Here is a 27443-nt window from a genome sequence, read left to right on the forward strand (position 1 = left end):
TGTTCTAACATGTCATTTAAATCTCTAATGCCACAAGGCTGACAATTTCTGGGAATGAAGAAGAATGCTGCGCCACTTCATGTATTAAAAGTAAAATTTTCAGTTATTATTCAACAGCAGAAGAGTAGGCTGCACAAAGGTCTAGTCAGGGACCCACTAGTACTGTTAACAACAGGGAAAAAAAATCCAGAAGAAACCGGTCTTTCAGATTGAGATTGACGGTTTCCAGTGCAGAAAAATAGCCATCTTGTCATCTGTAAACTGAGCACATGTATTCTTAAAATAACAGGATGATGGAGTTTTCTACCCTCTCTTTGTAAAATAGCCCAATCAGAACTGATCCTTATTAGCATTACAGCATTTGACAGAGTCTGCTGACTATTTTAGAGAGTTTTGCTCGTTGGCAAACTGGGGGCAAAATGGCTGCTGTATGGGATAATATTCCTACTGAATCAATGAAGGAATGGAAAAAAAACCTCCTAGAAATACTGATTTCCAGTTTCATGGTTTAACTATTAAAATACACAGCTCTTAGTTTATAGAAACCCCGTTATGGAAGCAGTGGTTACTATGATACATTATATTATCTGTGCTTTAGCTACTGAAATGTTTGCCTGATTTTTTTTTTCGTTTAAAAAGCATTAGCAGAAAAACCTTTAGGCAACAAAAGATGAACTATTTACAAGTGGCTTCACAAATCAATCATCCAATATCAAAGTTGAAGTTGTTATTTTTAGTACTACTAACCACACTGTAATTAAAATTGATCACAAAGTCACAACCCCTCATTAAGTTGCTGTCAAGTGGGGGAAAATTCCTCAAAAGCATTTTTTTTTTTAAAAAGTGATTGTAAAAAGATTCCCATCAATTAAAGAGACATCTGGTAGTATGGGAAAGGTAATAAATTATCTCTGTTCTCAGTGCTACTACTTTATAGACCAAAGGTGGTGCAGGGGAGGTTGAGTCACCATCCCTGGAGGTATTTAAAAGATGGGTGGACACAGTTAGGCTGGGGGTTGGATTAGATGATCTGAAAGGTCCCTTCCAACCTAGACGATTCTATGATTATCTCTGCCTGAAAAAGAGTAGAAACACCATTGTGTTGGGGACAGTGGCAAGTCATTCTTCTATAAATATGTTCTCTGGTGACCAAAGTGCAGATCTCAGTAGCAGAGATGACATGCTATCAAACAGATAACATGTTCTGTGAACCCAATACTACAAATAGGCAAGCCTTGTATTTCAATCTAAGAAAGTTCTGAGGCACATGCTATAAGTATTTGAGTAGTCCTAAGAAATACACAGAAGTTCTTTGCTTATTTTATTGTCACACAGCAGATACTGATCCTTAGCAGGACAGAACCCTACAGCAGAGTTTTTCCAGTAACCAGATGCATTACTGCTTCTACACGATATACCCTCTCTGCTGCTCCCCTAGTCTTCCCCTCCCTCAGCTACATGCCATTGGTTTTGATTTTAATTCTGAAGATAAATAAATTCGTGAGTCCCACTACTCCTTTAATATAATTTTCCATATTGCAAAAGACTTCACATAATATAATCCTTCTTCCCTCCTGAACTTGATTCACAAGCTTGCAGTACAGTTTGTCAAGCTGCTGTTGGTCTAAGTTGCTGGTCTAATACCAACTCTGTAAGGGATCAAAGATAATCAGCTGGATCACACTGGTGAGGCCTCACCTCGAGCACTGTGTTCAGTTCTGGGCCCCTCTGTACAAGAGGGACATTGAAGTGCTGGAGCGGGTCCAGAGGAGAGCTACCAGGCTGGTGAGGGGTCTGGAGACCAGGTCATATGAGGAGAGGCTGAGGGAGATGGGCGTGTTTAGCTTGGAGAAGAGGAGGCTGAGGGGAGACCTCATTGCCCTCTACAACTCCCTGAAAGGAGGTTGGAGAGAGGTGGGTGTTGGCCTCTTCTCCCAGGTGAGTGACGACAGGACCAGAGGAAATGGTCTGAAGCTGCGGCAGGGGAGGTTTAGATTAGATATCAGGAAGAATTACTCTACTGAAAGAGTGGTCAGGCACTGGAACAGCCTGCCCAGGGAGGTGGTTGAGTCACCATCCCTAGAGGTATTTAAGAAACGTCTAGATTTGGCACTTCAGGGCATGCTCTAGTGGCACAGATTGTAGGTTGGTGGGGGTTTTTTTTGTGTGTGTGGTTGGACTCAATGATCTCAAAGGTCCTTTCCAACCATGAAGATTCAATGATTCTATGATTCAGAAATGCCCTTTACAAGGCAAACCTCACTCCAGCTTTTCTGCTGCCCCCCCCACCCCATGCAGGAAGTGTGTAACATCCACATACATAATAAGCACTAAATTCCCTCAGGTATAGAGATGGGTAAAAGGAAAAAAATGCTACAACATTACTTCGTTAACACTACTGCCCCAGCTGGCACCTTTAAGGTAAGAAAGGCATTGCACCCATGTCAAAATAAAACAAAAAAAAGAGAATAACAGAAAAAGAGCTGTTGCTGTACTTGCTCTCATACCTGCAGCAAGGCTGCCAGTGACATAATGAGCATCTGTATCACCTTGTGACAGTGTCAGGATTTAGCATCCCAGACTTCAGCTTAACATGCTCTTTTAGCCAGATGATGAGAAACTGGGAACTACTTCAGGAGTTTCACAAACAAGCCCATTGCAAATACACCTGGGCTAGGAAAATGCCACAAATGCCACTTCCTGCAGTTTGTGCCCCTTCATCCAGCAAGCACAAGATGCTTTCAAAAGAGAACAAGAGGATAATATCTCTTAGAGAACAGAGGAGGAGGAGGGAATATGAAGGTGCTTTGCAGAAAACATAACAAAACAACAAAAATACCAAACCAAACCAAAAACAAACAAACAAAACAAACCACCACAAACCAAGGCTTTGATTACATTGCAGGAGTGAGAGTAATTCCTGAAGTTTCTGCAGCCTGTACTACGATGTTGTTTTAGCAATAGTTGTTTATTCAATAACTCAGTTTCATTAAAAAAAAAAAGTTTGTCTTGATGATAAAAGTAGCATACCAAGTAACCAATCAAGTAACCAATAAGTTAGTTAATTGTTGCAAGTCTTTTAGGGCATTCTTGCTGCAATGTCCATTAGCAACTTCACACTCAGGGTCAGTCTTTGGTGCCCCCCCCTCCCCAAGTGTTAATGGATGAAACATTAAATAACACACAAAGCAATCAATTTGTAGCTCTAATGCAGTACATTTCACCTGCCCACCCACAAAGCACTCTGAAACGTATCATTTCATACTGATAGAAAAAAAAAACATAGTAGAGAGTGGTTAAAGGCATTGCCTGTAATGTGCATCTTTTCTGTAGAGTTAATCCCTATCTCTTACTTCCCCATGCAAAACAACTCTTCCCCTGAGTTAAGCGGTGCTTTTACACCCAGGTGAGGTACCTCATCTGGCCAGAGCTGTTATTTCAGCTACACTTTGTCACTCACTCTGTAATGAAAATACAAGACAAGGATCACTCAAGCACTGCCCCTACTCCAGCACTTTCTTGTGGTTCCCCCTTACCTGTTCAGACGGACACCTTCTCACCATAAGTTAGTGGAAAGAACTGGAAGTGCTCCGCTTCGCACAGCACTCATCCATGACACACACTCCCCGAACATGTCAGCTAAACACATAAGCAAATGCACAGTACTAATACTATTGAAAGCATATTAGGTCTAATCTGATGTTGCAATGTGATTTCTCATCACTTCAAGGAAAACCTGAATGCCGATCCCCAAAGTTTCATCTGCGGTGAAGTACTTCTTAGTCCTGTCACTGAGTTCTGGCAAGTCCCTGCTGTACAACACAGTAGGAGGTTTAGTGTTCAAATTCAATTTCTAATTAGTCAACATTTTAACTTTTAATTCTTGAGTTTTCCTTGATTTTAATGCAATCAGGAATAATGCTGCTCTCCAAGCACTCCAAATATTTCAGAAGTCCATATTCAATTCAGCTTTACATATGACAAAAATCACTTGAGTCCCTTGGACAGACAGCACCTACCATTAACCATTCATTCTGCACGCTGACCACAGAGAGAAGTGCCTGCAGCAGGTCTAATACCAACCTCAAAAAGGCCTGGAGTACATTTTAGTCATCCCTTGCTTTAAAGTCATTACAATTATCATTGTTTTTTCAGGAGGTTTACTGGTAACTGGGATCCAAACTTTCTGTTCTCTAATTAGGTGATCAATTTCTTCAGCACAGCTAAAACTCCACCTATACCTCTATTCACCTTTCTCCATAGATGGCTAAGACAACCAGCTACCTATTCCACACTAGTATTCATACTTAAATAAATGTCCTTAAAGAAACTTGCTTTTAAAAATGTTAATTGTTGCTGTTCACTCAGCTGCTGGCAAAATTTGCAGATGGCTTGGCATCTTTACTAAGTAGTTGGTTTTAGAATCTACTCTTGCTTAACAGATACTCCTTTGGTTTGCTTAGTCTCTGAAAGGTCATTACTTTAGGCGGAAGCCACAGTTTCTGAATTAAGATAGATAATAATTCATAGTATCTTATCCTAGGACTCTTGCTTTTAACCCATAATTGATGATTAAAAAAAAAGATAAATTATCTAAACTGTTAATTCCTCAGGAATCTTGATTTGACAATGCCATGGTAACACTAAATATATTGCCCTTAGCCAGCTGGATAGATAAACCAACAACTACAGAATTAAAATGGCTTTGCACTACTTTGTAATTAGGCAGTGAGGCTGACAGAATGATCTTTTCTCCTGATCCAAGAAAGTTCAGTATGTAAAATTCTAAGTCTCGTATGTCACTGTAAACTTTCAGCTGTTATAAAGTGAGCTTATAGACATGCAAGATCAAGTCAGCCAGGCAGAGCCTGCCCTATCCACAGCTGCAAGCCTGAAAAGTTGTAATTTTTTAGGGCAGTAAAACATAAACCATCCTCTGCCTCCTTCCCAAATACTTCCACACCTTTGGGAAAAACACTGCATCATAACATTGTTTTACCATGGCCTTTTTATTTCTGCAGTGTTCTGAATGAACACCTTGAAGCCAGAACATCCTTGAACCTTCAGCTGCTCAAAAATCAATACCAGACTTCTGCAGCTTGGGCTTTTCTCTGATAAACAAAATTACTGTGACAGGTGAAAAGGAGTTGTGATCTAACCTTTATTATGCTGTTTATGTGTCTTGCAAGGCTCCAAACGCCTGCCAGAGATGCCTATCTGTGGTACACAAAAAAATGCTTCCCTTCATCGCCTGACCTTTGCGCTTGCCCACTGGACGCACACAAAAGCAGCAAGACGATCTCCACTACAAGCAGCATACAAAGTGGGTTATTGTAGTTCTGTCCTACATCACGTTTATTCTTTTAACACAGGCAGTGGCAAGCAACCTTCTGGTTCTGCTGTTTGAACACCTCTTCAAATCTGGAGAAGCCTACTCATCATCTTGTTTACTCATGTTTACACCAGAAAATTTAGAAAGACAGCCTCTCACAGAAGAGTGGGAAGATCTGCTCACAGCCATAAAACAGGATGAAGAAAAAATGCAGAACAATGGCCAAAAGCCCACCTATTACTTTCCTGGAATTCTTAAGGAAATGCCATTTAGAATTAAGTGGTGCTTGCTTCTTTCATCTCTGTTGTGACACTGAAGCTTTCAGCTAACAAAGCTGACTTTCATATGGGTTTGCAAGACATATGAACCCATTAATATCAAGTCAAAATGATTTTTTAAAAATAGCCTTTTTTCATTTTAACAAAAGACAGTCACTCATATTTATCTTCTTTTAAGTTCTGTTTATTTAGGGAAGGTAGAAGATAAAGGTCAAGTATTTCTAGATTGCTTGCATTTGACAGACAAGAAAGACGAAAGGGACTTAAGGGGACTTAGAGAAAGTGATTTCTCTAGAAAGAGAGGGATGCACAATGTAATTCACTGCAAAGACAGGCAATGTTGCTCAACATAGGAATGGGGTTTAGGACTGGAGATCCCAAATCAACAACAAGATATTGTCGTATGCATCCCAGCAGACTTACAACATAACATGGAGGACCATATTCTATTGCTCCCCTCAGCACACAGTCCCTGACACAAGCACGTCTGGAGACTGTGAGAATATTCTGGGAAGTCTGGCCGCAAGTTTGCTTCCCTCTCCTCCTCTCCCACTATGGCCATTCTCATCTTCATATATTATACCATCTGTTTAATCACTGTGCTCTCAAAACAAGCAAACAAAGAAAACAGATGAAACTTCAGGGATAGCTTCTACCTCATAACTGAATGGATGATTATTCATTAGAATCTAGGCAAGTTGCAAGGCAATGCACCTAAAAATGCATTGCATGGTATTAACAAATTTTCTTTTTACAAGATGCAAAACAGAATTCTTACTATCTTATCTTTAACACTTCAACCTTATTTGATTACTTTGAGTAGGATAAAATAAGCATGCTCCATTTAAGCTGCTTTATGAGAAAATTTGAGGATTACACAGCTAAGCTCATAGGTCCCTGTTCCCTTTAAGGTAAACTGCTTCAGTTAGTTCTAACATTAACAATTCTTGTAAGTAAGATTTAACCCCTGAAGGCATGTCTAGGGGAATACTTCTTGTAGCACCTCTGGAAAAGTACATTCAATCGTGTCTTTCCAAAAATGAGATATTACACAAGCATTAGTGCCAACATATCCTTTACAGATTTACTTCTAAATAACTCAAATTTCATCAGAAAACCAAGGACAGAAATATTGAAAAATCAATCTTCTCTTTACCCAAATTTACCTATCTAGATTAGGCAAAAAGGTCAAGCTGTACTTGGGTTTAGCTTAGCATGCCCTAAGATCCTGACTGAATCATGATCTTTTGTCTATCACAGTTCCAAATTAACAAATTTTTAGTTCTGTTTAGTTATTCAGGCTTTGCTCTTGACAAGAGTCACAGCAGTGATTCTCAGCTTTCAGAGGTCCATGACTGTCTTTTAATGTATTCATTCAAGCATAGGCGTGCAAGATAGCTACTGCAATGCAACAACAGACACATTATCATTGATGTTAAGAACAACAGTGAAAATATTCCAGTTCTTGTCAATTTACTGATGCTTTTAATGTAATCTCACAGAACAGGTCTGTAGGAAATCCCACATGGTGATGCCTATTTGTTATATGTGGACCAAGCCAACTTCATGACAAAAATACCATAGAGCAACAAGCATCTAACTGTTAGTACTAGTTAAGGTGCAAGATATACACCACCTTTGGCACAGCTAAGAACACAACTAACCTCGGGCGATTGGTTTAACCACATTGTGCTTTAGTTTCTCTTTGATGACATGGAGAAACACTTCTCCCAACTCTTTAAAACCGTGGGAAGTGCCTTATTTAATAGAGCACTCTCACAGCTTCATAGGTAAAGTACTAAAGAAGCACAGGTTATTGTCATAATTGGCAACGGATGTAATTAGACTATGGTTGGTAAGGAGTGGCAATATACAGACAAGTGGCTACAAGGCTTACAGTGTCTTGCTGATACTCCTTTGTCATACATTACATTTTTATGTACAGACCCATAAGTGTGAGTTGTCACTGCCATGGTAAAAAAATAAACATACATAAAATAGAGGTAGCAGCCAGGCTAGAAAGAAGTTAAAACTATCAAATAACAATTTATTAATTCACTGAATGTTCTTTGCATAAATATGAGTTTTCTGTACTTGAAAAGTTCAATTAAAAAAATCCAAACACAACATATACATGGAGGTACACAGGCATTCGGCGATAAAGAACGCTGCCCCTACATCACAGAGGGAAAAAATTACAAGTGTGTGTTAATCCAGTAGTCTTTTCCTATAAAAAGGTCAAAACCAGCCAAGAGCAGGATACGCTTCCCTCCAGCTGTCCTTTTAATATGCCTCATCTTGTCAAGGAGAAAGCATCTCTAAGAGTGAGAAAGACATCATTTTACAACCCATTTATTCTTCATTGTCTGTGCCTTTTCTGGATATACTTGTTGAAGTGCATTAGTCACAGGTATGCAGCAAGCTATTAGAGCATACTAACATCCGATGCACACTGAAATTAATTTTTCTTTTTCAGCTTGGGGAACAGAATGCTTCACGTTGAGTTGCATGCAAGTCTTCACTGAATTAAGGAATGAACAAACAAGATTTCTAAAATCAACAAACCCACGTGCTTATCCACAGTCCATGTAAATACATACCTACTCTATAAACAAACACACCGTCCTACAGCGAGACAATAATTTGCCTCTTTAGAGAAGGCTCATTAAAGGGAAATAATTTTGCAATAACAAAGCACAAGTGTAGTACTAATGAGAAGAGCAAGCTGCAAAATACTAAGAACATCTGGTCCATTTCTTGTACTGACAGAGTATGAGCTGGAATCTGACCACCATAAAAATGCTGCATTTTTTTTTTCTTTCACAGCCCAATGGACTCTGGAAGCAAGTTTGGTTTGCATTTCATGTATTAATGTTGCATAAATTCCCATGGGCCTGTGTTGCAACACTTGATATGTATATGTTGCCAAGTTGAATATCAAAATTTAAGTCTCAACTAGAACAGCCAGAACTAGTCACTGTAAATAACATTTTTGATTTTAAACCCCTCTCTGTTTACAAAGAACTTGATAGTCATCCCTACAAATTCATAAATCTCTCATTCACAGTAAAATGGATGAATAATTTTCCATCCATGTGTTCCTTCCAGATCTCACTTAATTCTTCTACTATTTCGCTTGCGGCACGTAGCTGATCCTTCAACTCACACACAACAATTATTTCCATTGACTCAATGGCTAAATCTTAAAGAGGAAAACAACTAATAGAAAACTGAATCCCATTTTGACTAAACAAAAGTGTAAAAGTTTACAAATCTTCATAGGATACCTGTAGTTTATCTGAATAATAAATAATAAAACTGGGGTGGCATGATACCACAACAGTATCTTTTCAAGGACTGGATTCAATCATCTGGATTGAATTTTTGCAGACTAGGATGATCCACATTCTTCTCCAGCATTAAAAAGAGGGGAGCAATAAGCATTCAGGTCTGCAAGTTTTCTGTCAAAATTTGCGATGGGTTCAAAACCATTTTTCTTCCAAAACAGAAATTCTCCTAAGACGACAATTCTGGTTTTTGTTGTTGGCTTTTTGTTTTTTTTGTTTGGTTTTTTTTTTTTTTTTTTTCAAACCTACCCTATCAAAAGCTCAAACTCCATATATTGATTTACTAAAGAAAAGAAGAAATACTCTGATATCTTGTTTAAAAGACACATAAGATAGATCAATTCTATGAGATCAAAGCATATCCTCAGACCAGTCTTGAGGATTAATGTAAAGGGAAGGCCTCTGTCTGTCTAGCATGAGCCCAGCTACTCTCTTTACACTTTATCGTTTCCCCCGGTAAGAAGCTATCTTTGTTCAGTGATATTTATTTTTGCCCCAATTTTTAGTGGAGTTGTAAGTGTTACAAGTCTTTTTTCTGTTAAGAGTCCTACATGAAAAATAACTTCTCAACTACTTACTTCTTGCAAGCCCACATTGATTTATACTGTACTGTTTTGTTAATAAAGTGATAATCTGAAACAAAATATTATTTATTATCTTTTATGATCTGCCTCATTTTTCTTTGTCTGAGGAATCATAAATTAAAGTCAACAGCCATTTTATAATCCTGCAGTTCATTATCTCTCACTTGCTAATATGCTCAGTGCCTTAGCCTTGCTCCATTTCTTTCGTAATAATTACAAAAATCAAAACCACATTAACACAATGTGCAGATACTTCTTGTTTTAGAACTTATGTAAGAGCTTTTCAACTAATCAGTGGCTGGTTAGGACACTGTCCTCATTCATCTCCCACTTCCCCTGCCATCCTTCATGAAAGTTTAATCTACATTTTCCATTAAGGAGTTGTCTCAGTTGCTGTTCACATTTGCAGGGTGGCTTATTACTCTTTTGATTTTTACTTGAAAAGGTGGTCATACCTCCCCAACCTACCTCTTCATCTGAAATTTTTATCAAGTATCTGCATATTTTCATGGTCCTGAAATCTTCAGATAACATAAGCAGAAATTCACTTACTTTATCTAGAATCACAAGATTTAGAAGAGGAGCAGGCAACTTACTTGCATCACCATAGCCAGGAATGGTCAAGCCTCTAAACCTTCAAGTTTAAAACTACATTTACAGTTTGGAAACAGATTATGCTGACATTTGATCAAGCACAGTTGTGTGTACTTGCTTTGGGTCCAGCTGCTGCTGGTCCTTCCTCCTAAAATACACAAGATTAACTTTGTACTAGGGATTTCTCTCTTCCTCTTCCTTGTAAAATTTGACTCGGAAGGAAGCCGTGACTGTGGTCCCAGATGACAGACCACAATTATTGCCCTCCACAAGTCCACAGGCAACACAGCAATGCAATGTTGCCAACAGGTAGCTGAGCCAGTGCCTCCCTGGAGGCAGGAAAATACAAGCACCGCAACGAGGTAACAGGAGAGATGAATTCTGGAAAGGCACACTTTCTGATGGGCGTTAAACCATCTGTTACTCAGAGCTGTATCCTAGATGCCCCCATAGTAAAGAAAACCCTGGGTTCGAATCAAGGGTTGAGAGGCACAGAATTTGGGCTGGTTTGACCCATCTCAAGTTTATCAGAGGCAAACACTTTCACTTGAGCATTTCAAACACATACGTCCACACAACTGCAAAGTGCAACTTCCCTGGTCTACAAACTGAGCTGTCTAACCTGCCTCCTTAGGAAATAACGCCACAGTTGCAAAATATCCAACTGCTCATATTTCATTACGATAGACTGCAGTACATTTGCTGGTATAATATATTATGAAAGATCATAAATAATTAAGAATTAATCACACTCGTCAAAATAAATAAATGCAACCAGTGATGCAGAATGCTTGAATTTTTTATAGCATCTTTTTGCTTATTCATGACTTAAAAGAAAAGAAGTCTAGTAATCCACAAAGGATTGCCTACTCATTACAGCACATACAAGCCTGATTCAGATCCCAACAGTGGAGATTTTCCTATCAATCTTTAGCACATCAATGGAATTTTAACCTTAAATCTCTGATCCTGCAGAAAGTTACATAAGTTTGACTTGGAAATATTAGTAGCTCCAGCAGATCTTCACGTACCACGCAGGGCCTCACTGACAGACAAACTAGTGATTCTATCACCCACCGGTCCACTTACAAGATGGGGGGAATGGATGAGAGCGAAGCATTTTAGCACAAAATTTCCAAATGAACCCACACAAAGTATCTTGACAACCTCCTTTCTGTAGATTTCTACAGACAGAAAATCCTGTAGTTCTTCCTACCAAATATTTTTGCACGTTTCAATATTGTTCACAAGGCTTTAACAGAGGAGCAAATAATATTACATGTTTAAATAGCACCTTTTCTCTGACTCTCCAAACTGGTCTGAAACCCTTAGTGCATTTCTCTCCTTTTTCAAAGGGAAGAAAAATTGGGTTGGGAGGTGGGGGAGAGGCACACCACCACACCAACCCTACCAGCACAGACCAAAGATCCATTAACTTCAGACATCTGGCTCTGAAAACAAACAGGCGTAGATACATAAGAAAGAATATATGAACAGGGAGAACAAACAGTTGTACTTCCCCATTCCTGGTGTTCAGGGATCTATTGCACAAGGACTTTTTGAGACAGAAAATGTAGTCTTGAGAATTTGGTAGCTGGAACTACTTTTCTTCCCTGCACATACCCTGTCAATTTGCACACCCATAAGAAGTTTTAGCACTAAAAATACCCTGTGGAAAAAGGTTCCACAGTTTTACTGTTTGCTACATACAGAAGAATCTCCTCTTGTTCTGAACCTGACATCTACTGATTTCATCTGATATCATCCAATTCTGTATTAGAATAAATAAGAAATATTCCTTCTGTACTCATCCTTTCAGTGGTTTATAAAGTCTTGGGAGTTTATAAACCTTTGTACATCTTATAAATATTTTATAAAATTCTGTGATTTTTATAAAACTCTGACATGAATTCCTTTAGATGTCTCTTGCAGGCAGGGTAGCCTTAGTTAATCTAAGTGTTCCTAAAAGTCAGCCATGACATACTTTAGATCACCCTTGTTTCCATTCTTTTAATAACTATCCCAGCTGTACTAAATGATTTTTTACTCATGGGAACTAGAACAGAATGCTGTATTCTAGATAGAGGTGCCCCACGCATTTATACTATAGCAGATTGCTCCTATTTTCTACTCCCTTCCCAGTTATCTGAACATCACATTTATTTTGTGACTGCTACTGAGTTGATGTTTTCACAGCTCTATTCTTACCCCCAAATCCACCTAGGTGATTACAACTAGCTCAGAATCTCTCCTTATATATGCCTAACTCAGATTGTTTCTCCCCCCACCTCAATTCAAATAATCAACACTAAATTTCACCTGCCACTATTATCTGGTTAAGCATCCTTTTTCAATTCCTTGCAAACCATACCTCCAAACTTTTACCATGACAATTTCATATCGAAATCTGCCACCTCACCATCTGTTCTTATTCTCAATCGATGATTTGTGTGACACCCCATGCTGAACACGTCACGCAAGTGGAGCACTCAGATGTGACTAACCAAATGCTGAGACACCTGAAATTAGTTCTTTGTCTAGGTAGCTTCATCCATGCTGGTTCGTCCTGATGCCTGGAGACTGAGCTGTATCATGCTGCGTCGAAAGGGGCAAAGACACAGAAGTTGTTCCAATGTCTCTCTTTGGGATATCTACCAATAATTTCCTACTGAACCTTTTACAGAAACCTATATGAAACACAATGAATCATACCCAAGGCATTTGTCTCTATCAATGTCTTGACATGTCTTGATAGCCAAGTGACAAGGATGAGCTAAACCATCCCAAAATCTAGTTATGCTATCTGTTTATCTCTGTGCATTACTGTCTGCAAAGGAGATGAAATGAGATTGAGATAATTGGAAGTAAAATTTGCAGGAAACAGTGGGGGTTGGAATTACTGTGCTTAATTATTTCAGATTGAAACAGACCACACAACTATCTGTGCCAAGCAGCTGTAATTAAAGTGATTTAAAATAGAGAGATGCTAGCTCCAAGTGTTGATTTTCAAATGAGTCTTTATACGCACAAGAGTTACAGTCATCTATGAGATGCAGACCTACAGCTCTACTGAGGGGCTCTAGATTAAATTATCATTGACTATGATAATTTAAAAAAAAAAAAAAACACCACACAAACCAAAACCAACAACAAACCAACAAACAAGCAAAGAAAACACTCCAAACAAACCACCGTGCCACCCCACAAATCTAAATCCATTCAATGTTCCACTGGATACTTGCCCTTCAGAATGGGAAAAAACAGGCTGAAGCTTGTGTTCTGCTAAATTGCTTATATTCCAGATGAAGAAAAAGGAAAAACACACCCGAAACTTTGGACTTAGAAATGGAATTTTATCCCAGTAGGCAATTGGAAATCATCAACCAATACTACCCTCATTTTTGTGCTATAGGGACAGACAACAGTCTCCTCTTCTGCTTTGACAAACATATAAAACTGACTGAATACAGACAAAGGTGTAACTTTACCAAAAAGAATCCAGAAGAAACACACATCAACAATATGCAGCACCACAGTCACCCGGCCAGACCCTACACCTGGAACAATACATTTACTTCCTCACAGGTTTTCCCCCATTTTTTTCCTCACTCCAGGAAAGTGACTGCTACTCTTCTCAATTCAAAACAAGCAGGTTTTAATTCCTAAATTTCATCAGTAGCCAGCTTGCATGAGAATTTAGAAAAAAGGAAAACACCTTCTCAGGCAGCAGACATTCCAATTTACCTTAAATTTTCACTTAACTGTATCTTTGTAGCAAGAAATTTAGTATGCGCATCTATGTTCTTTGATGTGAAAATTAGAAGATATTTGCATGCATCACAAATGTGGTCCATCTGCTTTACACATGACACAAATCCCAACAAAATGACTCGGTTTGCTCGTGAATCAGTGCTCAAGCAACGAGCCTTTAAAGTTAATTTATAATAGCTATCTGGGGAAAAGTACTATACTATTGATATGCATGAGAAAAAAGAATCAAAGAATGTCAAAGAAAGTGGCACTGAAACTTTTCCACAGTATTTGCCTGAACGTAAGAGCTGTTATAAGCAGTCAGACTTCAGGTCTGCAAAGTTAAATGCCATCTCTGGTGCTGGCTACTAAGAAAAGGATCCTTTTGCTTGCAGCTTTCTTTAATAGAGGCTTCTTGAGTCAGGGACTGTAAACAGACTACTGAATTAAATAACCAGTGATGAATGTATTCTGCAAGAATTCACCTGATCTTTCTTTAAACTTCTGGCCTCCATAACATTCATTCATGCATCTTATTACCACAGTTTATTTAGGTACTATATGACCCTTACAAGGAGACATTTCAAGCAGCAGGAAGGATGTTACGAATTTTTCTGCTTTCCCAGGATTAGAAGAACACAAATACACCTAAAAATCGTTTTAGCACTTATAATCTTAATGAAATATTATGCTGTTCACAGATAGGATCATGAGCAGGAAAAACAATTCCAACAAAAATTTTTCCAAGGAAGGTAAAAAGTCTATTGGACTCCCCTCTTTTCATGCTTCCTAGTTCTCTTTAGAGACAGGAACTTTTTTCTTATATTAAGGACAAAACTCATCTTCTGTTTTCTGACCAAACATAAAACCTAAGCCCTGGGCACAAGGATGTTGCCTAAAATGGTCTGCAAATACGCAAGCAGTAAACGGCACCTCGAGCAGAGGTAAAACCAGACTCTATTTTATTAATCTCTTCCAACCACCGAATGACCTTAAACATAGGCACCATACTATTGTTCTCATCCAAATACTGTCCATGGCATGGGTCAGCCTGATTCAGATTTTACGCAACGCTACATTGGATATTTTGCTTCCCATATATATGATTCAGATTGCCTTTAGACAAAAAACAGATCCTTCATGTGCAAAATGACTCCCTTTGTTTGTGACACTGTTTGCACTCACTGTCTGTTGCAGCAAAAGGATTATAACTGTCTTAAGGACTTTAAGAGAACATGTTTGCTTTGGTGGAGTTTTGGGGTTTTTTGGTAAGTTTGGTGTGGTTTTTTGGGTGGAGGATTTTTGTTTGTTTTTAAAACTAACCACCACACTAAAGGTATTACATAGTTGTAATTCATCTTACCTTTCGGTGTATTCTCAGAGTGATCTCTCTCCGGTCCATCCAGGATGTTTAGCTGTGAAATCTCTTCTGCGCTCACTCTCAGCCAGGCATTGTTAGAGGCTGCCAGATCTTTTGAGGAAAGGGAATATTCCAGCTCACAAGGAGATTCAAAATTGCAGTCAAATACTAGAAAAAAGAAAACAGACATAGAACATAACATATTCATTAAATCCAGCCTCCTCTGTGCTGGAAGGTGTGTATACACATTCATTTTATACTTTATGTTATACAATGAGGTTGAAAGATATGGAGGAAGTCCATAAACAGACAGGCAAAAACGTGTCCAAAATGGACTGCACAGAGCGGTTCGTTATGGAGGTAGCAGCAAATCAAGAGGAAGGCCCAAGAGCCAGTAATTCCCCTTCAAGGATGGACAAAAGGGCAGTACAGGCTAAAGCAGGGAAAGACGTCATCTAGACTGAAAAGGAAATAGATTAAATAGATAAAAACAGATAAAATGGGACAGAAAGCCAATCTCTTCTGGGATGCTGGTTCAAATTCAACCAGGACCATTACAGTGCACAGACTACTGACATGCTTCATAGTCATGTTCCATCTCAGTGAGCACAGGACTCTGCAAAGCGAGTCATATATCCTGGGCATATGGGACATGCTGGTAGCCATAGGCACTGTACCCCGCGAAGCAACCTTCTGACTCCCTGGGTTTGAAACGCTTCACTGAGGCAGCAGAAGCTTGATCTGCTGCTGCAAAACTTTAGCCTCCAGGCAGTATAGCCAGCATCTGCCTCTAGCACAGCCGTTTCTTTTGAGATGTTTCTCTTTCAGAAACCAATTACCCTGCTGGTGCAACTATGATTCACTTCCCAGTGTCCAATTTACTATCACACCGTAATTCAAGTTGCTTAACAACACATGCAGCAATAAGCTGCATGGATTTTACCTTTAATCGTCAAGATTGCTAAATTTTCTGGAATGCCCTGTATACACTTGCTTTTGTCACCACAGTCAGCACTCAACACAATATTCAGTAAAGGAAAGAAACTTTTCTGAACTAACTCAACGTTTCTGAAAAGCCCAACAAAAAAAAAAATACAGGTTTTTTTGGAGTTTTCTACACTGTCTACTGTCCTGCCGTATCTATGCAAGTGGAACAAATAATCTGAATTGACATTAGTCAAATTAACTAACTTTTTTTAAAACTTCAATTACATTCTCTATTAAACATCTAATTTCTCCTTAGTGTGCACAGATTTATGTAGTTCAGCCTATTCTCCTGGTGATATAACATTTTCTAATCTGAAGGTTAATACTGTTGCCCTCTCACTATACTTTTCCCAGCTAATTTGCCTTTTTTAACAGCAAGCTGGAAGGAGCAGAGCCTATTTTTCCAGTTTATATTTGATTTTCTTAATCAGGTGTTTTATCATTCGCTCAGCATTTTGAATGCTTCAGAACATCATGGAAACAATATAATGTAAGGAATCCATATACACCGCAAAGCAGCAGTAAGAAGGATTATACATATTTCCTGAAATTTGAACGCACAAGTTGCTACGCTCTTCAGGCCTCTGTTATCAATATAAATTTCATGATATATGAAGCACAGTTCAATGTAGGCAGCAGGGAACAGTGGATATATTCATGCTATACAGTTTACTACTGCAATATCATACCCAAACCTCAGACCACTTATCTCTAGTCCCTTAGATGTTCTTTCAAAAAAAAAAAAACAAACCCAACATTTTTTTAACCGTATAAAGTGTTAGGAGTCTATTGAAATTTGTATCAAAGCCCAAATGGACAAAAGAGCAACCATATACTCAACTGCATCTTACAGAAGACATACCCTCATTACTGTATAGTTTAGTCACAGGGAACACCTTGAGTACTATGTGCTTTAAGGCATTGTCGAAAAAAAAAAGACAGGGGGAGAAACACACCTCATGCAAGGACTTTTTTGACAGAACCCACAGGACGACAGAAGGGAAAGCCCAGGCCAAGAACAACACATGGCAAGAACAATCATTTCAAATCAACTATTTCATTCTTCGTGGGCTTCTCTCCCCCACCAGTCTGGCATATTTTCATGAGCTTTCCAGCAGTCACTGTTTGCTTCCACTCCTTGCATCCAGCTCCTGGGAACAGAAGCCTTTGTGCTCCTTACCCTCTTGCCCCCAAGCAGAGAAGCCCTTCACGGATATCCACAAGGCACTCTCATTTTCCTTCTCCAGTCCTCGCCCCCTGACACTCTAATTACGGTGCCTACAAGCACTTGACAGCCAGCTCAGCTCCCCTGTTCAGTCTCACTTTCCAGAACCTCCTCCTCAAAAGAGGAGCTATGAATTGGTTGTGAAGCCCTTAACACAGCAGGCCTCTGACCTACAAGGGACAACTTAATTGGGGTATGTGATTAAATAACAGTCATCACATTTAGTGTTATGACCCCTGCAGACAACTGATGCCTCTGCCTGAAGGGGTGAAAGTAAAGGAAAAAAAGGCATGTAGCAATACTATTTCCTTCCCTTGCAATGAATAGCCTACAGAAAAGTGGATATGATCTAAGATGTCTGTTGTGGTCAAGCTGAACAGCCTTTACAACAGGTTATTCCTTCACAGAGGAGGAGACTACTTGGCTCACACATCTGAGAGCACCTGCGATTTAATGAAAACTTGCTTGCATCTTTTACAGGACTTAATAGTTTGCCCCACATCACCAGATAATCTGCACTCTTCATAGGCTCTTATTGAAATGAATCTTGTATCAGAAACAAATTTCTGTCCTATTATCCTATTCAGTACAAAGAAACGATGTTATGGCAAAGAAATGTTATCTGATGCAACACAGCAAAGTCTATGCAAACAGCATCCAGTCATCCAAGCCTAACATTAACTTGCTACCCTCAAGCTTTTCTTCTTTTGCTATGTCCTTCAGTATTGACAATGTAATATACTTTATAAAAAAAGCATTATATACAATGCATACATTTGTTTCACTGAATAGCTGCTCTTGGTGTGGTAGCTGCTGCAAGACCATATAAACCACATTTGCAAATACAGAAGCTTCACAATATTTGAATTGCTGTCAATTATTGTCTTAACATGTTTAAACACGACACCAAGTTTATTTTTTTCTTGCCCAGCTAAACACATAAAGAAGTAGCCATATGCCTTTGGAAACTGAATAAAAGCCATTCTACCTTTTCTGAAAAACAGCAAGCACTGCAGGAAAGGTAATTAAATCTAACACAACTTTCAGTAATTACTTTTCAAACCTACTACCAATATAAATTGACTAGATACAGAGCTTTAGGACTGTGAATAGTGTGCCTAGTCAGTAAAGTGGGGGGGGTTTTGTGATTTTTGGTGGTTTTTTTTAAAGAGATGTCACAAAGATTTATATCTAGTATATGCATTTATGCCACAGCTATATTGACATTATAGATCCTAAAGGCTCTATAGGAATTTAAGTTCCAGCAAATTGCAAAGTCTCTTTTTAATAACATTGCAAAAAACCCAATCCCTTGTCCAACAATCTTTTGCATCTGCAACCACCGTATGCTAGAGAAACAGAACAGCTAATTTATTAGAAGTCTATTTCATCATTACACCTTTAAAGAGGAAACAAAAGTGATTCTTATAATCAAATCAAGATAAACACCTGTTTAAGAAAGGCTGTAGGCATCAATCATTTCAATTTCTGGTAGGTAAGAAGATACAGGATACCAATCACAGACTGAAAAGTAAATTAAACTACTATCCAATTGAAAAGACAGTGGAATCTGTGAATGTCTAATGACGTTAGAGTTTTGTGAGTGCTTCAATTTATTTATTTTTAGTCAACATACTTAACAGCAATAATTTGTGCACAAACAACTAAAATATCTGGCAACTACATCTGTTTCAATTAAACTCATTAGAGTTTTCTAATAAACAAATATCTTAAAATAGTACTATAAATAATATGCCAAAACACAGTAATCTGCAGGAAATATCCTCTTACATTGCTGCAGGTCAGATTATGGATCATTCGCTCTTTGAATGATCTCAGATCATTTACGTAACCACACATCACAGAAACATGCCTTATTTAGAACAAAAATACTCTAATTTAAAGAGATATTAAAAGCCTATTGTTTTTAAGAAACTAGTCTGATTATCCTGTCTTCATCTGCCCAACAACAGACTAGGTTTATTTGTTTTAAACGACCTCTCCTTTAAACCACAAAAACCTTACCAGCAGGTGATTTCCTTTTAAGACTGCTCCTTTCTAGTTCTAGTGTGCCTGACTTAAAAGGGTCCTTTTCACTCCTGGTCTGCTGACTCTTACAAATCACTCCTCTTATTACTCTCAGCTGGTCACCCCTTTGGAAAGGTGTGGTTGTTTTCTAACCTCACTACAACGGACAAGGGAGTGGGTTGAGGTTCTCTGTTCTCAGAAGGACCAGCTTAGAGATATACATCCTACCTGGCATCTCATTATCTTAAACACAACTAATTTATACTACTTCTACAGACACAAATGCACAATGTAGAGGCCACTTACAGCGATCAAAATGGGACCACAGCCTCCCTCAAGAACACACCTCTTGCAGCTGCAACAATCGCAACAGCAGTATAGAAACAGATAAAATATTCTTGTGCAGGATGTCTTTTTTTATATAAATATTGACAGATATTCCTTGTGGAGGAGACATAATTTAAATTGTATAGTAGAGATGTGCTCTGCTGAGTGAGCTTTGAGACCTCCATCAATACCCACTAACCTCTATTATACTCATGTTATAAGGCCTATAAGCTTTTAATTTATGACAGGGAAATGACAAATTGATTTTCCAGTTATTAATCCTAGAGACAGAGCCAGTTCCTAAAGCCTTCCCCATTCCCTTTGGATAGAAAAGGGCACAGGGTATTCAATCTAAGGGTTTTGATTGCCTCATCAGGCCCTTCTGAATTTCTATCCACCAGTACAGGGGTACAATGTGGCGTGATACAAGGAAGCCTACAGCACTAAGTATTTCTCCCCAAAAATGGAGCATAAATAGGAGACCGTGCTCTCTGGCTGTCAGCTCAGCAGATTGCCGAACACCCAGGAGGACCTCGTGGAAGAAGGCACACCAAATACAGGCCTGGCCCTTGGAAGCGGGCCCTTTGCTGGCACAAAGAAGGGGTGAAACTCTTTGCAAATGGATCCCTAGTGCCACCTTTCCACCGTGCAACTGGAGGTACAGCAGCAATTTAAAATGAGCAACTCCACCAGACGATGGAACAGCACAGAAAACAACACAAGGGGAAAGGGAAAAAGGTGTCAGCAGTTGCACAAATTAAAGAAAAAAAACAACTGCAGGGTTTAACTGCCTTGTTTCTGCCAAGAAAGCAAGCCTGAAGAGATATTTTCACCTGCTTCCTTCCATTGCTCAGCACTAAGAAAGGGCAAACCGGCACATTTTAAGGAATAGTATGACATGTATATCCCTGCCAGGTACCCCAGGCCTTACCACCCCAGCAAATGCCTGCGCTGACAGTAACTGCCTGGTCTTTGGGCTGCTGCTCCAGGAGCTGACAAATGTGAGGGCAGCAGCATGGCGTGACAGGGAAGGGGAGGAACTGGGGAGGCACTCAAGGAGCCCCATGGCATCGCTCCGTACAGCGCGGCTTTGGGGTCCATCCCGCCTGACGTGCCTCAGTTAGTGCAAGCGAAGCGGTGAGGAGAGCAGCTGTCAGCACACCAACCCCTCTCTCCCTGCCCTGAGGAGAGGCCTGTGTTTGTCAGGGACCTCCTTTTAATTCGAAGCTACTTAGAGATGTGTCCTTCCTCCTCACCAGCAAGTCTTCATGTATGCTCCCCCAACCTTGAGTGTCGATGTCCAGTCGGGGTGAGCCTGTCCCCACTCTCTCCCCGCTAGGACGCCCAGCCCGCCCCACCCAGCCACCGCCCCGGCGGCCATTTTGTGATCCCTGGGGCCAGGCCAGGCCCAGAGCCCTGGCCGAACCCCAGTGCCGGGTAAGGTGGCCAGGCCCTCACCTAGGGGATGGGGACATGTCCTTTTGGCCAGCTGGGGTATGGGGGAGGACAGGAGGTGTCGCAGTAGGGGTCGGTGAAGGCAGACCCTCAGCGTCTTGCCCCCTTTGCCTCAGGTCCCCACACACCCTTCAAGGCAGTGCCCTGTCCTTTCCTGCTGCCCAGGGCCTCTTCCTACCTGCTCGCTCCGCAGAGGCTTCCCAGCCCCTCCACCTCCAGCTCACCAGGAAGGAGTGGGGCCCATCCCTGACAGGGATGGCAGGACAGCAGCCCTGGCCCTGTCAGGGTGGCAGGAGGCCACCAGGCCTGCGCTGCCACTGGTGCCGGAGGGGGCCCATATTGCCGGGCCAGCCCTCACAGGTGCATGCCCCCGAGGGCTCGTCAGAGCTCGCTGTGGGCCAGGAAGATTTCACAGCAGCTGGTTTATCCCTGGCATGTTTTGGGCGAGGGTATAGCTGAGGCACGCCACCCACTGAGCAAGGTCAGAGCTGACTGCGCCAGCGCTGCTCGTCCCCTCACTGCCCACTTTGAGAGGAAAACCTGCCAAGGTTTTCTGCCAAGGTGGGGGGGGGAAGCTATTAAAATTCGATGGCTTTCTGAAGAAATAATGTTTTAGAGGAGCAGTACTACACCCCAGGAGGCATAAAGACACCTGCTGCATAGGAAGAGGGAATGGCCCCCAGGAAGAGGGCCAGTGCCAGGCGCAGGACGAGCTGCCTGCCTCCCCAGGGAGCCCAGGGATCTCCTGGTACCAGGAGTGTTTAAATTAATCCCCTGGGGAGTGAGCCACAGCTGCATGGGCCACTGCTTAGAGAAAGCAGCAATAATGCAACCATTCATTTATTTGTTAAGAGAATCTTTAAAATGACAGCAAATACTTTATATCCACCCAGCTCCTCAGTGCACACCAGGGACTGAATCACCAAAATCTTTGACAGCTGCTTTGTTCGGTGGAAATCAAGCTACAAAGAAGAGGGCCAGGACTCCTTTATCAATCAATTATAAGCACAGTCTTTCAAGACAGCTACAGAGAGAGGTGTGAGGAGAACAACCAGCAATAGCACTCATTTTCATTCTTCAGCTCTGAGAAGTGACAGAGCTCATCCTCCACACAAGAAATATTTGTCCACCAAGTCTCCCCTGCATGCAGCAAAAACAATAAATGAAAGTGCATTTTTAATGCCAGTTCTGGCCAAAAGACTGAAGTACCGACTAACAGCCATTGTTAGAAAACATGCTCCAGTTGGCGCAAAACAGTGGTTGGATGAACTGTCATGTTTTGACAATTCATACAAGGGACCTCTTGCATGAAGTTTGAGAGATCTCTAGAGAAAATGAATACTTGAGAGACAGGGAGAAAAGACATTTGTTGTCTTACTGTATGTTATTTTATTATTGAAAAAATGTTGAGCTGTCATCGGCATATTGTCTACAGATGAAAGAGGATATAAGGAAAAGAGTAACTTGAAAGAAACTAAAAATTTCTCCCTAATAAGATTTTTTTCATCTTTCTTGCTTAGCACAGCCTCCAGTTTAGCTAGACAGATGCTGCTTTTCCCGTCATTTTCCTCCCCCTGGATTTCAGCACCATTGCACGTGGCAAAAATACCATCTAATTGTTAAACAATTCTTGCATATGTATATGGGGTCACCGCATCTGCTATTTTTTATCAAGCAATTCTATTAATCTGGTGTGAATAACTGCTGTTAATTAAAGTCTTGCGCTATTATAGTCATAACACTATTTCCAAAACTATGTGACAGAACTTCTAAGACTGCAAAAAGGATGTTTGAATTAAGGTAGTACATCACTTTTGCAATATCTTTACTAAGAAAGAATTGATTCATTTTACCTCTGGGACAAAGTATTATTCTCCTCATTCCTCCCCTGACTTTATTTCACCTTCCAAATAGGAACTTGTTGTAACAATTAGTTCATATCCATGCCACGATGAGCTAAGTGTCATGATGGCTTTATCATTCTGAAGACATCAGTATTAGTCTGATTTGTTGTAGATTTTTAAAACAAGTAGTCATAGGAACCTAATTGTAACACAAATTCATATGGCTGGTGCCCTCTTTCTCTCCCTTTTGTTTCTCTTCCCTTTTGTTTGAGCTTTGTGTCAGCAGTATCTATCTGGTATCCAACTCACATGAACAAAATGGTATTTTGAATACGTGCACATGAGTACTTGAATTCAGCAAGCTGCACATGACCTACCAGAGAAAAAAAATCAATAATCTGACACGTCACTGAGCGACCGCCATGCCACTAACCATCAAATACACAGCGAGAATGACCCCAAAATATTCCACAGTAAAATTAGTCCAATGCATTTTTTATTTTTTTTTTTAGCAAACCCAATTCAGGAAATGATGAACTCATCACAGACAACATTCCATTAGAAAGTGTAAAAAATAAAAAATAAAAAAAAAATCAAACAACAACAAGCCTGTCAAATTTGTTTTCTGAAGACATCGAGCTGAGTGAAATTATTAATAAATTGTTAATAGAGGCCATCCTTTGGATTATGCTTTTAGTCCCTATTAAATCAAAGCTGTGAATAATGATGCACTCTTGAAGGTATGTGCTCCTCCTCTGCTGAACTCATCTTTTGTAGACATTTGTAAGCACACTAGTCATTTGGTAGCCGAATCTGCTATTTGCCCCTGAGTTTTAGTCCCAGTTAACTGTGGAATCCAAAACACCACTATTTCCTAAACATCGGGGGGGGGGGGGGGGGGAACAAAAAAAAAAATAATCTGTAAACTGTATTGCAGAAGTGTGACACAGCCTGAGAGAGGTACTTCTACATTTTGCACAGAGCTGGTTCAGAACAGCCAAGGAGCTCAGCTGCCCCTGGGGGATCTGGCAAAGAGATGCACAGAGAGCGCAGTGGCGTAAGAAGAGCTAAAGCCACCTCCTGCTTCCCAAACAGTCCAACATGGCAACCCTTAAGGCCGTTACTCTCATGAAACGTGTTCTTCTTTCAAAACAGAATTTAGATGGGCTGAATCGCATTGGGTTTTTTTCCAGCTGTTTGCAGTTGCCACCATACCCTTGCCAGGCTCATGCTCCAGGTTCAGTGTTGTTGGCTGGCCGGGGTGGGGATGTAGAGGATGAGGCAGAGAGGGGGGAATTAACTGCATGAAGGCTTCCAGGCTTTCGGGGGTGCCCGTCGTCTGGAACCCCTGTTACAGAAGCTTAATGGATTTTATGCGGTGGACAATTGATTTCTTATACAATACCTATACAGAAGAGAAAATTAATATTCAACCAACCAGGACAAGAAATGAAATATGTGTCTGGGTGCAGTTAATCATGTAACCCTCAGGACAGAGTTCCATCAGTGCTGCAAATGAGAGATTAATACGCTACCGTAAGTCTACATACGCAAAAGGCATTAAAAGTTTTTTGTAGCCACATGAAATAGTCTGGGCGTACTTCAAAGAGAACAAAAGAAAACACAAAAATATGGAGATTTAAAGATTCCTCCTGTCCTGCAGGTTGAACTCACAGATAATTCTGACTTCATATGGGGTTTTTTTAAGTCTTTATTTTCTAATAGGCAGGTGGATTTTGCATCTCTGAGATGGCAGATGATTAATCAATGCTTGGATAGAGACAAACCTAGAAACCTCTAGACAAGAAAGGAGAAGGTCTTGTGAATCATAGAACCATAGGGTTGGAAGGGACCTCTGGAGATCATCTGGTCCAACCCCCTGCCAGAGCAGGGTCACCTAGAGCAGGTGGCACAGGAACGCGTCCAGGCGGGTTTGGAATGTCTCCAGAGACGGAGACTCCACCACCTCTCTGGGCAGCCTGTGCCGGTGCTCTGCCACCCTCAGGGTAAAGAAGTTCCTCCTCATGTTTAGGTGGAACTTCCTATGCTCAAGTTTGTGCCCGTTACCTCTTGTCCTGTCCCTGGGCACTACTGAAAAGAGCCTGGCCCCATCCTCCTGACACCCACCCTTTAAGTATTTATAAGTGTTGTTAAGGTCCCCCCTCAGGCATCTTTTTTCCAGACTGAAGAGACCCAAATCCCTCAGCCTTTCTTCATAAGAGAGGTGCTCCAGTCCCCTAATCATCTTGGTAGCTCTCTGCTGCACCCTCTCCAGCAGTTCCCTGTCCAAGAGTGAACGCATCACTCTCAAGTGTCCTGTTGTGCCAGTGATTATCTTTTAGGATTGTCGTGTATAGTTTCAAAGATACCATCAAGCACTGTTCCTGCCAGAAGTACTACAGGCAGTCCGTTAGAATTTTTAATACCGAGCACAGGAGCAGGGAACTTAGTTTGGCAGAGTAAGCAGGACCCTACATTTCAATTTACTCAGCCTTTCAATCCAAGAGATTTTTTCAATAGCAGAACACAAGAAAAAAGTAATGAAGACAACTAATATTGCCCCATTCCAGCAATGTCAGACAGTTAATTAGATGGGTCCTATCAGATGATTAGGCAAACAAAGTTTTGACAGAAGTTTTATAGAGCATTCTGTGAGCTTAATCATGCTGGAAGCAGGGAGAAAAGCTTCTGACAGAAGAGGAAAACACTCTATTAGTAAAGGACTGCTGGGTTTTATTTCTGCTAATGATTTTGGTGTGATTTTGGATTAACTGCTTAATCAGAAGGCGGGGGTGGGTCCTGGGACAAGGTTACTCGCCTAGAACTTGGATGGTCTAAATTTGCCTTCTGCCTTGCTCTGCTGAGTCCCTGTGTGCCCTTCACAGAGCTGTTCAGATCCAGAGCAAATAATCAGTTGCTGAAAGGCACTGTCCACCCCTGTCATGCTCATAGCTGTTCCGGACAGAAATCTAGATCCCTGGGAAGTTTACTAATAAACATTCAGGTGCATATACGCTGCAGGTATGCAGAGGAATAGAGAGAAGTTTTAAGAATTGCCCTCTTAGGCTTGGGCTATGCTTGCAGGCTCTACTCCACATACCACATGCTGCATATCTGAAGTGGCAGGAAGTATGTCCGCTTAGTGATGCTATGCAGTGTTCCAGTCTGAAACGTGTGATTTTGAAGGCTACTGCTGCCCCTTTCATGTAAAGGAGGTTCTGCCAACTTCTGGAAATGTTAAAGTGCAAAGCTAGAAAAAAAACCCAAATTACTCCTGCCCCTCTTCAAGATTCTGCAGTGGTTTCAAGGTAAATATCCTGAATTATACCTACTGAGGGAGAAAACAGTTTAGACTTGTCCTGAGTGAAGACTGTATTTTGTGTAACACCTCATCAAATTCTTGCCTTTCCTTGCAAAACAGATGGTTGGAATATGGTAGAACTTGGTCTTGTGCAACCAGCTAAAATCATAATAAATCATTTCTGCTTAGATGCAGTACATTTATCTCCATGTGATGCTGTCAGATGGAATCAACGCTTTTAGGTTTTAAGAACAAAGCCTTCCCTTAGAATGGTATTACTGAGAAACTCACAGTTTAGGAAGAAGTAATAAAGGATAAATTAAAAATCATCCTTGCAACATCTGAGAAAACCAAGTGAGGGGAAGAAAGATTGTACTACTGTCCCTTCCAAAATGAAATTGGTGTGTCCTCATCGTTCAAGCAGATACAACAGCTAGGAGCAGATATTGTATGCCAGTGGAAAGAATATATATTGCACACATAAAAGGCTGCAACATAAATTTGAAGAAATATGGGACTCCTTCATATAGGTAGGTCAAACTTTTCCCTCAAGCAGATAATTACAGGCTTGGGGTGAGTAAATCTTATTAGCCTCTCAGCACCTTATCTCCCCTCATAGAGACTGGTAGTAGATATATAGTAGATATATTCTACTTCAGCCACTTTCTGGATTGCATATTAGATATTGCCTTATACAGTCTGGTCCTAACTACGACCATAGTATTTCACAGCAGAATGGCTATGGTTTGTCAGCAAATAGGTCATACCAGAGAACAGGGAAAAAATAAGTTCGGTACACAGCTCTTCTCTTTATAGTATCACTGGATTCCAATGCAGCACCCTACTGTTACAGTCCGGGACCTTGCTTTTGAAGGAGCAGGGCAGGTTGGGCCAGCCAAGGTCACTAGCCACCTCCATGGAGACGGTGATGGGCCAAGAACACGTCAGGACATCAGCCTGAACCTAGGCTGGGCTGAAATGGGGCTTCTGGGTCCATGGGCCCCAGGGGTGCCCGGTAAGGGACAGTAGGG

At 40.6% G+C, this 27443-nt stretch overlaps 1 protein-coding gene across 1 annotated transcript in view; it reads right to left on the reverse strand.

Annotated features, from left to right (window-relative positions):
* Positions 1 to 27443, reverse strand: part of ALK (ALK receptor tyrosine kinase) — a 328277-nt gene that overhangs the window by 214637 nt on the left and 86197 nt on the right. Inside the window, exon 3 of the mRNA XM_063328138.1 lies at positions 15249 to 15413. Within this exon, the coding sequence (XP_063184208.1) occupies positions 15249 to 15413 (165 nt within the window). The remainder of the gene's footprint in view (positions 1 to 15248; positions 15414 to 27443) is intronic.

The sequence above is a fragment of the Chroicocephalus ridibundus genome, chromosome 3, assembly GCF_963924245.1.
Source record: "Chroicocephalus ridibundus chromosome 3, bChrRid1.1, whole genome shotgun sequence".
Lineage (NCBI taxonomy): Eukaryota > Metazoa > Chordata > Aves > Charadriiformes > Laridae > Chroicocephalus > Chroicocephalus ridibundus.